This window comes from Coprinopsis cinerea (genome assembly GCF_000182895.1).
Source record: "Coprinopsis cinerea okayama7#130 chromosome 12 map unlocalized cont3.12, whole genome shotgun sequence".
Classification (NCBI taxonomy): domain Eukaryota; kingdom Fungi; phylum Basidiomycota; class Agaricomycetes; order Agaricales; family Psathyrellaceae; genus Coprinopsis; species Coprinopsis cinerea.
This window is the reverse complement of record NW_003307533.1, coordinates 1,015,389-1,030,423: the sequence shown is the minus strand read 5'-3', so window position 1 is coordinate 1,030,423 and position 15,035 is coordinate 1,015,389. Positions and strand designations below refer to the sequence as shown.

The 15,035-nt window shown below is 53.8% G+C and overlaps 4 protein-coding genes across 4 annotated transcripts; 2 read left to right on the top strand and 2 right to left on the bottom strand.

Annotated features, from left to right (window-relative positions):
• Window positions 1-244: 244 nt before the first annotated feature.
• On the bottom strand, window positions 245-1,253 carry CC1G_11601 (serotonin N-acetyltransferase; the record flags this gene model as incomplete). The annotated part of the gene is made up of 3 exons (XM_001834900.2): window positions 245-326; window positions 415-1,138; window positions 1,187-1,253. The coding sequence occupies 3 exons, from the start codon at window positions 1,251-1,253 to the stop codon at window positions 245-247; spliced, it is 873 nt and encodes a 290-aa protein (XP_001834952.2).
• A 235-nt stretch (window positions 1,254-1,488) lies between these two features.
• Window positions 1,489-8,608, top strand: CC1G_11600 (hypothetical protein; the record flags this gene model as incomplete). The annotated part of the gene is made up of 7 exons (XM_001834899.2): window positions 1,489-2,620; window positions 2,679-4,487; window positions 4,716-6,858; window positions 6,929-7,740; window positions 7,814-8,305; window positions 8,367-8,432; window positions 8,493-8,608. The coding sequence occupies 7 exons, from the start codon at window positions 1,489-1,491 to the stop codon at window positions 8,606-8,608; spliced, it is 6,570 nt and encodes a 2,189-aa protein (XP_001834951.2).
• Window positions 8,609-9,412: 804 nt separating this feature from the next.
• Window positions 9,413-13,050, top strand: CC1G_11599 (ankyrin repeat domain-containing protein 50; the record flags this gene model as incomplete). The annotated part of the gene is made up of 8 exons (XM_001834898.2): window positions 9,413-9,436; window positions 9,487-9,526; window positions 9,586-9,720; window positions 10,005-10,029; window positions 10,082-10,630; window positions 10,681-11,027; window positions 11,079-12,978; window positions 13,023-13,050. The coding sequence occupies 8 exons, from the start codon at window positions 9,413-9,415 to the stop codon at window positions 13,048-13,050; spliced, it is 3,048 nt and encodes a 1,015-aa protein (XP_001834950.2).
• A 375-nt stretch (window positions 13,051-13,425) lies between these two features.
• On the bottom strand, window positions 13,426-14,578 carry CC1G_11598 (hypothetical protein; the record flags this gene model as incomplete). The annotated part of the gene is made up of 4 exons (XM_001834897.2): window positions 13,426-13,496; window positions 13,569-13,734; window positions 13,795-13,895; window positions 13,963-14,578. The coding sequence occupies 4 exons, from the start codon at window positions 14,576-14,578 to the stop codon at window positions 13,426-13,428; spliced, it is 954 nt and encodes a 317-aa protein (XP_001834949.2).
• Window positions 14,579-15,035: the final 457 nt, after the last annotated feature.

Genomic DNA, 15,035 nt, shown 5'->3' with positions numbered 1-15,035 from the left:
CTGAGCCTGGGTTTGAGCCTGTATGAAGACGAAGAGGATGCAGTGCAGGAGTGTCCGGGTGCGTGAGTTATTTGAGTCGAGGTAGAGCCAGAAGAGCCCAATCACGTCGCGTCGCGTCGGATCGAGTCGAGGAAGGGTCGAGGAAACAATCAGCGCAGATAACCACAAAGAGACGGATAATACGTACCGCTAACAAAGACCCCCCTCGAGAAGCCCACATTCTCAAACACCATCGGGGAGCCGGTTACGAGCCACCAGTTCGTGGTGGTCGGCGGGGAGGGGAGAGGAGGGAGGAGGGGGTGGGGAGGTGTATTTGGTGGTTCCATCTGTCCCACACAACAGCATCGCGTCAGCTATCCCTTCACCACACAATCACGGGAAAACCGCACCTGAACACTACTCCTCTCAACCCACATCCCCACTCCCCTCTTCAGAATGACACTCCTACACCCACGGGGACACATCAAATCATACTTGTTCACCAGCACACCCTGGTCCGTCGGGTGCTGCACAACAAGATCCTCGAAAGCATCTTTAAATTCCGAGAGGAAATTGGGTGCTTTCTCTTGGGAGGTCCGCTCCTGGGAAGTACTCTGCTGGGCCGAAGAGGGAACCTGCGAAGACGACGACGAAACCAAATGCGGCGTCCTCAGTTCCTCCTTCTGCGTAGGCTTCAACAGCTCTTTCAACACATCCTGCGAAATCTGTGGTGCCCGGTCGAGCAAGATACGCATCTCGTACCACTTCCTCGCACCATGGACAACACTCGACTCTCCCACCCACTCAAACCCAGCCTTTTCGTAAAACCCTCTGAGCTCGTCATGGGTAATCAACAGAATCCTCTCGTACTTGTTGACGCCCGCTTCCCCAACCCGCTTAACATACTCCCCCAACAAGCGCCCTCCAACGCCTTTCCCCCACATCCCCCTATCCACACAAACACTATGGACGCAGACCGACTTTCCACCGGGTACATGCCTCTTCATCGACTCCTCGGTCAAGGTCTCGTCGTTTGAGAGGGTGGAGCAGACGTATCCTACGAGTTTGCCGTCGATGTAGGCGCCGAGGAAGAGATCGGGTGCTTGGGACTGGCGGAGGCGGAAGGCGGAGAGGGAGGCTGCTTCGTCTGCGGGGTAGCCTGTGGGTTGTCAGTTACTGTAGGCTAGAGATAATAGAAGAGGAGTACCATCCTGCTCGATGTTGATCGCGTCTTGGAGTTGGTCGGGCTCGACGTAGTCGAATGTGAGTGTCATGGTTAGAGATAAGATGCGTTGTGATAACGCGTCAAGTGGGGTAATTAACACGCCTGGCACCGCGTTCGATCCCCACAGGTGCGCATCTCCAACTCTTCACCAGGATACCCTACATTATCACTAGTAAATTACCACGAACAAAATCCAAAGGCATGTTCGAGATAAGATAACACGCGTAGGCCTCGTTGCGTGCTCTGCTCCTCTCCCTCCTCCATCACTCGCCCCAAACCCCCCAATGCCGACCAGCCCCTCGTCTTCCTCGTCCAGCTCCCGCCTCACAGTCCCCATCTCCCCAAGTTTCAGCACAGACTCGACCACCAACGCCCCCCACTCGGACCTCGAAACATCCGACGACGAGCCGGATCTAGGCGCCTTCCATGTCGTCCTGCGCGCACTCACCGATCTCCAACCCTACCACCACCACCGCATCCTCCTCGGTGCACACTCGAGTTCCAGCAGCAACATCAGCACCGCACCTGGCAGCGGCAGCGAGTCACGATCCTCCAGGTTCAGTTCAAACCACGACGTGGACAGCGACCGCTCCTCTCCTCAATCCCAATCTCCGTCCGAGTCGTCGAGTGTAGTCATCGTCCCCTCACACATCTCGTCCTACCGCCCCAGCTCGTCCATCTCGTCATTCACACACCCAGGTCTCAGCAGCGCCACAGTCGATTCATCTTCCCGACCCGACGGAGATAACCAAATTCCAGTTGGAGTCGATCCACGACCGTCCACAGTCTGGGAGAACCAGCCAATATGGCGCTACCTCGCTAACAACCCTTCCAACATATCCAATTCTCATTCTCGCCCCGGCAGTGACTCACCACTCTCAAACACGAGTCACTCGAGGCGATCAAACTCGCCCGACGACGACGCCTCCCGCACAGTCGAAATCTCCTCAGACCTCGAGCTCGACAACACAAACACCGACACTGACAACGATAACCCGAATCTAAATCTGCCCACCCGCGAAGGCAATATCTCCATCTCCATCGACACCGCCTCGCACTCTGGTTATCGCCAGTCACCAGGTGTCTATCCGTTGCAATCCTTGGATAGCCATCATCATCACCCCGCAGACGTTTCCTTCTCAGAAATAACTATACCGCTCTATTCACCTGCCTCTGCTCCCAACGACATATTAGTGCCCTCGAACGACCGAGACGACATCTCCACCTCCACAATCCGGCGCGCACAATCTCATTCACCTCGAGACCTACTTCCATCCAACCGGCCCTCCCCATCCTCCAAGTCCTCATCTTCCCTATTCCCAATCCACGAAATGTCATCCAGGTCCACCGCTATGAACAGTGAGGTTTACACCGGGAGGAGTAGTGCTGGTAGTGGTCATAGAATCACCAACGGCGGTGCGTCCTACCTACCTTTCCTATACAAATTTTAACCCTAACATATGATGTTTCATAGGAACAGCCGAGGACGCCCTCCGCTCCCTCCTCCAATCCGCCTCAGCCTCCCGATCTTCCTCTTCCTCCATCCCAGCCTCAGCTCCACCTCCACCAACCTCCCACCCACCTTCTTCCCTCTCCTCCCACTCATCTTCCTCATCCGAATCACACACCTCCGGTTCAGGCACCGGCTCAAGATCCTCCTCACCTTCACTAATAACCCAACCACCCGACACAACGCCTCTCTCCGCTACATCCGAAGTAATCCTACCGCTCGCGTTACCGGTGTACGGCCCGCATCCTGAACCGCGACTTGCGTATGGCACTGGTCATCCTCAGCATCTATCTAATCAACCTACGTACAGTCCACATCCACACCCCCAACCGCAATCTCAACCTCAGACCGTCTACGGCCCCACCCTCCACACATCCGTATACACTTCCCGTATCGGCTATACTCCTCCATCGTACGACCCTCCCTCGATCTATAATCCCCAGCCCAAAGGATACGGTCCTACATACGACTATGACCCCCCACCGCCCTCTTCGACATCATACCCAAATTATCCAACACAATCTTCAATCTACCCGCACAGCGACCGCGAGCTAACCAGAACCCCCGAATCACTTCGCAGACCCGAATCAGAGCCTCCCTCCCCATCCAACACCCCCACCTCAACGTCAGGCTCCGAGGCTTTCCCCTACGAGGGTGCGTTGGCCGGGAACACGCGAAACGGGTTGCGTTATGCGCGTTCAGGTGTAGCTGGAGCCAACAGTGTTGGTGTAGGAGGAAACGTCGGTGGAGGAGGAAATGTCGGTGCCCTAATAAGTGTCAGTGCAGGCAGGCACACCGATCGTCCTACCACAACAACAGGGTACAACCCCTCCTCCTACAACGACAACAACAACGAAGAGGAAGAGGAGGAGGAATGGGACGCGCGCACACCCACACGCCGTAAATCAGGCGACACACTCACCAACGCGCATACGCATACGTCTTCAGGGTACGCGATGGGTTCTCACCTTACTCCCAGCGGACACGTACACGTCCATACTCCGGGGGGTCTTACACCCAGCCGCGTTCACAACGGCGGCAAACAAGGTCCAGCTGCCAGTGGTGGTGGTACTGGCCGTCTGACCCCAACCCATACCTACTCCAGTCTTGCCTCCAGCACCGCAACCGCAACGTACACCAACATCAACCCCAACGGAAGCACCGCAGCCTACACCAATGCCAACGGAAGCACCATCTCCCCAGGCACCGGTACGTCAGGTACCTCACCATACGTCACCCGCCCAAGCCGTAGTACAACCGGGCGTAGTACATCGACGAGCCACCCGCACACCCTGCTCGGTCTGCACTCCCTACCTCCCACATTGTCCTATCGGAGCCCGTATCCCTTGGGTTCTTCTGGTCATGTTCATCCTCCTGGCGCTGGGTATGGGAACAAGGATTCCAATTCCTCTGGGTCGTATTACAAAGCGCCGTATACCGCTAACACCGACGGAGCGTCGTACAAGGACACCAATTCCACCTCGAGTTCATCGTACACCTATCCCAGGTCTAACGACCCACCATCCACATCCACATCCACATACGCCTACGCCTACCCTACCCACTCGAGCAACTTGACCAACCATCAAGAAGCAGCAGCAGAAGCAGAGCACCCAACACTCGGCCTCCTCGACGAAGCACTGAGCTTCATCGCAGCTGAACGCGCGCGGTTCGAGGCTGCCAAGAAGTGTGCTTCCACTACTAGTACTAGCAGTACTGCTGCTGCTACGACGACAACAACTACTCCGGATACATCGGATTCAGATATCACCGGTAAGTTTTATCCCTCCTTTCCTCCTTTTACCCCCAGCCCTCCTGCACTACGCGTTTCTGCACCTCTAATACCCCACTCCTTTTTTCCTTTTTTCCTTTGGACCGCACGTAATTTGGACCACGCATGCCCTACATCACATCTCCCTTTGGTCACCATATAAAACCCGGCCGGCCACACAGTTGAACACAGTGAATGACAATTGGTTGATCATGATTCGTATCTTCCAGACCGACGACACCGACACCGACAGCAGGCGCAGAAAATTCGAGGATCGCAGGGGGAGGGAAGTGAGGTAGGAGCGGACGGAGGAGTAGTAGGCGAGGTGAGAGGAGGAGCAGTAGAGGGAGGAGCACTAGGTGAAGGGGTAGGAGGAGGAGGAGGAGTGGAAGCGAAACCTCCCACGAAGAAACGTAGACGTAAACGCCCTACTGCTCCTACTGCTGCTGGTAAGGCCGATGGGGAAGGTCAACCTGCGGGCGACGTAGATCCCGAGGGAGCAGGACAAGACGTGGTAAAAGGAGTAGTAGCAGAACGAGGCCGTACACGACATCAACTAGAACGACAACAAGGCCCAACCCAACTCTCCAAATCCTCATCGACGAGTACGATCCGAGGCGTCTTCCTCGTTCCACCCTCTTCTGTTTCTTCTCAAGCGAAAGGAGAGTTGGGGCATGTCACTACAACTGACGACGACGATGACGCCGAGGGAGATGAGGTCGAAGAAGAAGACGAGGTGGATGAACAGGAGGAGGAGGATAGAAGTACCTCAACGAAGACTAGTACTCCCAAATCCAAATCATCGAAGAAGGTCAAATCCACAGGCAAGTCGAAGCCTGAAAAACCTCCCAAACCCACCAAGTTCAGCCCTGGTTCAATAACCATCCTCACCCGTCCAACTACCTCAACTTCGACGCTCTCAACCGGCCAGACCAAAGGCGTCCCAACGTCCGCCGTCTCGGATGTTAACGCTACATCTTCGGGTGTTGCGACGTCCAGCAGACTCGGGTCTGGGGCTGATTCGTTGGGTGTTTTGGCCACGTCGCTTTCGCTCGTCACTAGAGGTCTTTCCAGCACCGGTGGTGAAGGCTCCAAGGATGCCGACATCATCAGAAGCGAGGAGGGTGTGATCCCGTCATTCCACAACAACTACGACGACGACAACGTTCCAGGCAAGGAACACCAACTTGGAGAAGACGACCCCCTCCCGCCGATAAATCTCACGGGGAAGAAGGGTAAACGCGTGGGTAGACGGGAGAGGGAGAGGGAGAAAGCGAGGCGGGATGCTGAGCGATTGCTAGCCCTTTCTTCGGAGATTTCAGGAGAGGCTCCTGGCGGTGCAGACTCGCCGCACTACGACGATACGTCTCATAATGAGTACTCATCCCAATCACACGGAACGACGGAAGATTCGTCGCACGACGAGTCGTACGACTCGACCTCTTCTTCCTCTCTACCCGGGAACTCCCTGCTCCAACCTCCACCATCGCTACGGAGTGGGTCCAGAACGCCGCGGTTGAAGACGCAGGGGTCGGTGGGGACCATTCGGGGTGTGTATACCGGCGTTGAGGGGTTGTTCGTTAGCGAGGGCCAGTCCTTTGTGAATGAAGACGAGGATATTATCAAGGATGGCGACGAGGTGAAGAGCGCGAAGGCGAAGAAGAAAGCCAAGACGAAAGAGAAGGAGAAGGTTTCAAGCACCGCGGAAGCAGACAGCGCTGAAGTGCCCAAGGCCAAGAAAGACAAGAAAGATAAGAAAGTCAGAGTCTCCAAAGACAACAAGGATAAGGATAAAGAGAAGACCAAGGACGTTTCTGAACCCACCTCTTCCAAGAAACGCTCCAAACGGTCCAAATCCCTCATCCTGCACCACGCCAAATCCTACCCTAACATCCGACTCGAAGCCCAACTCGACGGAACATCGTACGGTTACCGTTCGGGATCCAAATACAACGCCATCGAACGCGGTAAATCCTTCGAATACGAAGACCTCACTCACTCGTCATACGAAGACGTCTTGGACCAATCCAAGCGCTCGCGTCTTCTTCGACTCGCACGACAACTCCTCCTCGCCTTTCCCGAGCAGAAGAGGGATCTGAATAAAGTGATTGGGAGGTTGGAGGCGGGTTATGCTGGGGAGGGTCAGGCTGCCGTTGGGGGAGGCGTGGTGAGGGGCGAGACTGCGCCGATCAAAGGGCCGTCCAAGAAGGGGCATGTTCGCTCGTCTTCTGCGTCTGCTACTACTTCAGGTGGTGGTGGTGTATCAGTGCCAGCCCTCGAATTTGAGGAAGAACCGCAGGACCCTGCCGAGTTTGATATACTTGGTGCGGCGCATACGCCTGGTGCGAGTATTGTGCATGTTTTCATTGACCAGTGCGTATTTCATTCATTCTACAACGACCTGATTATGATCATCAGCTGACCGCCTATCTTCTTTCCACAGCTCCAACATCCTAATCGGCCTACTCAACTTCCTCAAGCGCCATCCGCCTCCTCAGCATATCGTCGAGGAGTACCTTGCATCGCATACGAATTGGAATACGGCGAAGCAGTATGCTTCAGGCTTAGGTTCTGGGTCTATGGCACATGCCAATGCGGCCCTGTCGAGTAGCAGTTCCGCGGGATCGAGTAACGAAGCACCCGCGTCATCGTCCTCTAAATCCAAGTCGAAAGGAAAGTCAGCAAGTGCGACTGTGACTGCGTTAAAACCGAGTTCGAAGCCAATCTCCATCCCCTCAGCATCCGCCAAACACGACGAGGAAGGGGATGAACGAGAGGGCGGGATACCACTCGTCGTCGAGTCGCCGACTGACGCGTTTCCTATCGCGCTGCCCTCGTGGGTCACCGCTGCGTTCGGTCAGAGTACCGGTGGGACGAATGCGCCTGCTGCGACGTCCAAGAAGAAAAAGAAGAAATCCGACCCGAGAACCGGCACGACTTCGCTCTCAAAGTCACTACCCAATACTTCGTATATGGGTTTAGCACGGGGTGCACTCTCTGACTCTGATAACCAAGCGTCTTCCGATCCTTCCAAGGAACATAGTCACGGTGGAGCCGCGACAGTTGCGGCTATTCCACCGAGGAAACCAAAGTTTCCTCGACACCTCTGGCATGCAGCTTTAGCGCTCATCCTGGAGCGCGGCAGGCCTGTTTCTCGTCGCGTAGTCGTCACTTCGAGTCCTTTGTACCAACCGATGGACAAGATCCAAGCACTAGGGTATGAAGTGAGGGTGTACATCCGGGTTCCTGATCTAGGTGAGTCCTACTCCTCCTTTTTCTTTCTCTTCTTTCTCCTCTCCAATGACGCTGATAACGTCTACGCATACAGGCGACGGAATGGACAGAAGGGAAAAAGAATCCAAGTACGGTCACGGACACGGCTACACGGGTAAACCCAACGTCTCGTTCGGGCCTTCGAGTCCATCTAGCAGCACGACGACGACGGCGTCTGGTGCCAGTACAGCCGTGGCCACCACCCACCGGAACAGCCACACTCGGCGTATCTCTTCTTCGTCCCTATCCGATGCCGCCTCTGGATCCCCTAGCAAGAAAGACCTCACTTCATCATCATCAACTTCATCCGTCCCACACGCGAATGTCGATGGGGGTTCGGGAGGAGGCACACCTGCTGGTGGGGGCAGTACAGCGGCTACAACGACACCGGCGAGGATCAGGTACCGCGAGCAAGGCGTGGACGAGTTGCTCCAGCTCAAGTTGCACCAGGCGCTTGCGGATGTGGATAAAGTACCCAAGGGGTCGACGATTGTGCTGGCCACTGGGGATGGGAATGTGGGGCAGTTTAGTGAGGACGGGTTTATAGGTGGGTCTTCTATTCTAGTTCATGGATTGTGGAGAAGAGGCTAAGAAAATGATGTATCCAGGTCCGGTTAGAACGGCGCTTAAACGGGGCTGGAAAGTCGAGTTGTATGCTTGGGAGGATGGTTTGAGTGAGTCTACGCACTTCTTCTATAAGTTCGAATTGCTGATGTACGGATTTATTTGTACAGGTAAAGTATGGCGCCGCGAATTTGGGCCGAACAGTGAATGGGGCAAGAAAGGGCTTTTCAAAGTTCTCCCCCTGGAACCGTTCGCGACTAGTCTTGTCGAGGCTGCTGGGTGGTAGACGCCTTCAAGGGTTCCATTCTTTTAGACCGTGCATCAAACACATCGACGACCCACACGATTCAGTTATCCGTCTTCATCAGACGAAATTTCAGTCTATTCCATTCATTGCATATTCCAACTTCTACATCCAACTTGCGACGTTTACCACAATTCCAACCTGCCAGTTCAAAGGTCATTCAACTGGCCATTTTCTCTCTCTTAATTCTCTGAACGAATCAACGGGTACGGTTATTTTGCTGTGTAGATTACCTGTAGATTACCGCTTTCTACTTACTATGTCTCGGGGTCAAGGTTGTATTTTACTTCTTGGTAGACTTCGGTCGTTCAACTTTCTACTGTCTCTCTCTCCCTCCTTTAACCTCTCCTTGACGGCTTTCACGTCACTCGTATTACTGTATCCCACGGCTTACCCTTAGTTATTCGCGTTCACACCCATGCTCGCTTTACGTGTACGATTGCCACCCTCTTCATCCCAAGTTCTGTTGTTTGCTTGGACCTACCTATAATTCGTACACCATTGCAGCGGCGCATTTTAACTTCACAATACTACAGCTAATTTCTTTATAGCTGTGTTCATGTCGGCGGTGCAACGGAATTTCTTGTGTGACAGTGGCCTACACACAGTGACACAAAGTGACACACGCAGTAGTGAGAACTTGGGCCATAGCCGTGTTCTCTGGGAGAATGGGGGTTCCCCCTGCTCGTGAGAGACTGCTACTTACCTCTGGCCCACTCCCATCCACGACCGTTCAGGAAGCGAAGAGCTCTAACTGGGAGTGACCCTGCCTTGTTCTGAGGAAGAATGGGCCAGTTCGTATCAACGCCTGTGAGTATTTTGTTTGTGGACTTTGAAGACGATCCTGACGAACGAATCAGGGTGCCGTTGGACGACATGGAGGCAAGATACCAGGAGCCTGTAGGATTGCGATGTCCCGACAAAAAGCGACGTTGACTAAATGATTTATTGACATCTAGACGACTTTGAGAAGGAAGACCGCCGTGTGTTCGAGCATGCTCGCCATATCAACATCCAAGGCGGGGTCTTCAATAATAATCGATATCATGTCCATATCAACAGCCATACCTCAACAGTCTCCCCAGAAAGACGTCGTATGTATATTTCATACCAGATTTCTCGTATTGTAAGGCCTGACTACTTCAAAGTCGAACTGGTGAAGGAGCTGGGCCGTTGGCTGGCCTCCAGCGTGAATTTCAGGACAATTCATAATGATGTCCGGAAGCGAAGGACGGCTGGGACAGGCAGGTGGCTCCTTGACACTCGGCTGTACCGCGAATGGAAGAAAAGTAGAGGTGGAGTCATCTGGTGGATGGGTATACGTGTGTGGTTCCGTGCCGATTGCAGCAAATACTGTGCTAATCCAGCAATCATCTAGCGGGCGCTGGGAAGACTGTTCTTGCGTGAGTACAGCACATACCCATGGCGTTCACAACGGACCTCACCGAGCTTTAGATCGACGATCATCGATGACTTGCTCCCTCTCGAGGAGGATTATGAGCGGACCTGTGTGCTGTTTGTTTACAGCAGGTACACTGAACCGCTTTCTGTCACCGACATAATCAAGTCTTTGATCAAGCAGTGCATCGAGCGCAACCACGATCTCGCGGGTGTCGTCGCACCAACCTACAGCAAGCACAAGCTTGAAGGAACGGAGCCATCGGTCGACGAGCTTGTTCGCTTGCTCCGGACCTTGGAAAGCTACTTCGATCGAGTGTACTATGTCATCGACGGTGTGGACGAGGCGCATCTCGACGTCCGCTTCGACCTCATCCAAGTTATCAACAAACTGAAAGGCAACATCATGCTGACATCCCGACCGCTTGATGATCTGGGAGGTGACCTCAGTCACGCTGTCTTTTGCACGTTGACGGCCCAGGACAGTGATATCGAGTTGCATATGGAAGAGAAACTCGGACGGTTCAAGCAATTGGGTCGAGTATTGGACCAGAATGACTGTAGGAAGGAGATATTGGAGCAGATAATAGAGAAAGCCGAAGGAATGTGAGTGACAAAAGGAATGGAGTGTGTGTACTCGAACTAACATGGCTCAGGTTTCTCCACGCGGCCCTTCAGCTCGAGAGTATTCAACATTGCCGTACGCTCCAAAGCGTGAAGACCAAACTAGCCGAGTTCCCGATTGGTATCCAAGGGGTGTATGCGGCCAGTTTGCAGCGAATACAGGACCAAGACCCAGAATCTCGCGAGCTGGCTATGCAAATTCTCTTCTGGCTAGCCTTCGCTCGTGGTCCGCTCTCTATGCAGGATTTGAGATACGCACTGGCAACAGACCCTGAAACAGGGGCGTTTTCGCCTGAACGGATGCCAGACGAAGCATCTGTACTTTCGGTGTGCTGCGGGCTGGTCGAACACCACACAAGCAATATTGTCCGCCTAATTCGTAAGCCTTTCTCTAGTCCTCTCGACGAGTTCTCAACGCACTGCTTTGTAGATTATACCGCCAAAGATGCCCTCGTCCCCCTTCTTCTCGAAGATTATCCCCAACCACATATCCTAATCACCCAGGTCTTGATTCAACGTCTTGTTTCCGGTGGATTACTCCAGGCGGATCTTAAAGAGCTTGAAGAACTTCACGATGCATTGGAGGAGCAACCGCTTCTCCAATATGCTCACGAACAAATAGGCGCTCACATTGGGGAATGTCACTCTGACTCGGAGTTAACCGCCTTAGTCAAGGACTTTCTGTTGCGATGCAACAGATTCCCTGTCGATGTCTTGGACAGCCTTGATCTCCTCGACCCCCCTCATGTCGCTGCTCACTACGGCCTTTGGCCTTACTTCGAGTTTCTCGCGGACAACGGTTGGAACCTTAATTCAAAGACGAAGTATCTGGAACAGACCCCGCTGCATCTAGCGGCTCTCAGCGGAGACGAAATGGCTGTACAACACCTGCTTCAACTGAACATCGACCCTAACATTATAACGAAGCAGGGGCATAGTGCGCTATTTTGTGCAACCGCCTCAGGCCACCAGGGTGTTGCGCTCCAGCTTCTCCAAATCCCCGGAATCGAGGTCAATGCAGCGAGCTCCCCTCAAGGATTAACGGTGCTGATGTTGGCGGCGGCCCAAGGCCACGCCGATATCGTCTCTCTACTACTCCTAATCCCCGGAATCGAGGTCAATGCGGCGAGCTCCCCTGAAGGAATGACGGCGCTGATTTCGGCGGCAGTCCATGGCCACGTCGATGTCGTCTCTCTACTCCTCCAATTCCCCGGAATTGAGGTCAATGCAGTGAACGTTCACAATGGAGTGACGGCACTCATGCTGGCGGCTATGGAAGGCCATGCCGATATTGTCTCTCTACTCCTCCAATTCCCCGGAATTGAAGTCAATGCAGCGGACTCCCCCCACGGAGCAACGGCGCTCATTGCGGCGGTGAACAAAGGCCACACCGATATCGTCTCTCTACTCCTCCAATTCCCCGGAATAGAAGTTAATGCAGCGAGCTCCCGGGAAACCGAGGGAGTGACGGCGCTCATTCTGGCGGCAAGCAAAGGCCACGCCGATATCGTCTCTCTACTCCTCCAATTCCCCGGAATCGAGGTCAATACAGCGAGCTCTCCTCATGGAATAACAGCATTGATGGCGGCGGCGGTCCAAGGCTACGTCGATGTCGTCTCTCAACTCCTCCAATTTCCCGGAATCGAGGTCAATGCAGTGACCGTCGACGATGGAGTGACGGCGCTCATGCTGGCGGCGAGCGAAGGCTCCGTCGATGTCGTCTCTCTACTCCTCCAATTCCCCGGAATCGAGGTCAATGCAGTGAGCTCCGTCGAGTATGGAGTGACGGCGCTCATGGTAGCGGCTATGGAAGGCCACGCCGATGTCATCTCTCGACTCCTCCATTTTCCTGGAATCGATGTCAGTTCAGCGGGTTCCACTCTAGGCGCGACTGCGCTGCTGTGGGCGGCGAAGAACGGCCATGTCGATGCCGTCTCTCGACTCCTGCACCATCCTGGTATCGATCCCCACCACCGATGCAATCATCACTTGACCGCGCTCGCCCTAGCGTCGCGCTTCGGTCACTACGATGTTGTTCGCCTACTACTCGAGTGTGATGGTACCGACGTCAATTCGGCTGACCGAGACGGGAACAGTCCCTTAATTCTGGCTTCGGACGAGGGTAACCAACTGGTTGTGGAGCTCCTTCTCCAGTCCCAGGGAATCGACCTTGATCTCAAGAATAACAAAGGACAGACAGCCCTCTCAGCGGCGCAGGAAAAGGGCCATGAAGAAATTGTGGCGAAGCTTATCGAGTTTCAGCGAAAGTCGGGTTTTGGGAGAGAACCTGGAGCTGCAGCTGATGAGGCCGGTGTACAAACAGTAGAGGAGTGAGTAGGTCAAAGTAGATTGTCTGCATTCATTGATTCCTTAGTTCGCGTGCATCGTACTTGAGGTTTTGATCACAGTCGTACAAGTCAATAACATTCAGCGATGCATCTCTTCGAGGATGTTCTGCTGCGGTGTATTCCCGTGCATCTTGTGGACTACCGGCTCTCGCCAATTCAAATGGTTGATTTGTTGGCACAATTTTGTCCTGCCCTATCACCCGTACTGTTATCCACCCACAACGTTATTCGTTCATTTATTTCGACTACCTATTGTGCACGCTCTTCTCGCTCATAACCTAGTGGCCTTTTTATGTCGTAATTCAACATTCTCGTTGCGCCAGGTATTCCCTTCACTGAGTTACTTCCTGAACAAAGTGTGAGTCCCCAAGGGTACATGTAGGTTAGAATAAGTAATACATACCCAATCTACCCAATCCAAAACACAGGCTAGTCAACCTCATCAATCTCCAACGCCCGCCTCGTCAAAGGCTGGAACCAACTCCCCCTGGTATGCGCATCTAAAAGTTCACAAAGAAGGAAACGATGCCTTAGCCATCCACTCGATCAAAACCGAAAGAACGTTGACTCACTGATATCCTGCTTCAGCATGGCCAATTTATCGGCCCTCAAAGGCGGAGTCTCGCCGTACCCCCTCCTCTTCCAGATGTTGATCACTCTGCCTTCGACGAGACGCGGAATACCGAGTGAGATGGTGCCTCCGAGACCTTTAACGCTTGGGTCGAGGTACTTGGATATCTTCAAGGGACATGCAGTTAGAAAAACGTCCTTTCGTTACTCATAATGTGGGAGTTGAACCTTCTCTCGAGGATCATACCCCTTCAATTCAGGGTGGGGGTTGTTGGTGATAACAGAGATGCGGTACCAGTTGCGCGGGAGAGGGCCGGCGACGACAACCGCTGGGTGGATGGCGTTGAGGAAGGGCTGGAGTGAGTCGAGTAGATGGTGTAGGTGTGCGCAAATTACGGATGGTGAGTCGGAGTGGGCGACACGCGTAGATGAGAGTGGGTATAATGTAGGTCGAATGTGTGCAGAGGTTCGGCGAAAAGGCGGGTAGAGAGGTAGGGAATGGGAGGAACAGATGTAAGCCATCCACGAGCGCAGGCGAGCGTAGGGTGACCGTCAGAAAGATGTCAGGGGGAGGGAGCAAGCACACAAACATCAGCTCAAAATCCACCCAAATAAACCCAACGAAACAAACCCACCTTCGAAGGCTCATAATGCTTAATCCTAGCACCAACAATATCACCAGGCCTGAACCTCCCCGGGTCTCCTCCGCCACCCTCATCCCCGACTCCGAGGTAGCGCTCGAGGAGCTCGAAGGCGGGTTCACATCCATATGACCGTTCTTCTTGAGAGGTTTCCCTAGCACAGGAGCCTTGGGCTTCTGTACACTTGTTTTACCGCCGGAGCGTGCAGCAAGGCTCGGACCTCTGGCTGGCTGTGGACTCCCAGCTGCAGGGGACTTGGGTGCGAAGGCTGGTTCAGCTCGCTTGATGGGTCCTGCAGATACGATGCATCCACATATCTGCAGCAAGGCGAGGAGGATACAAGATAGTTTGGTGAAGGAGTGAAGCATCATCTTTCGAAAGGCTCGATTTTACTCGACGGTTGTAGTGATTGAAGTCGGCCAGAGGGTGTTGAAGCCAACAGAATATGACCAGGCAGCAGAGCGAGAGCAGAGCACAGACGAGGACGTCGCAGAAAGGTCCAGCCTATACACCAGATGAGAACCAGCTCGAGGGGCGCCTTCGAGGTAATTCCAAAGAGTCCAGCTCTAAGGAAAGAATCCAGGTGGGGGTGGATGATCAACCAGTGCCAAAACGACGCTCGTTATAAACCGCGACAATTACAAGCCATGATTTCAAGATTCTGATACAGAACCAAGCCGACCGCCCATGTTGATGCCACGACAATACCTTTACGCTTGAATCTTCTTGGGGCGATGCCATTGCCATCCACCGATCTCCATCTGCTCGGAGTCTGGCGACCTTGGACGACTCCAGTCGTGTCATGGTCCTCTCATCAAGAGTAGATTC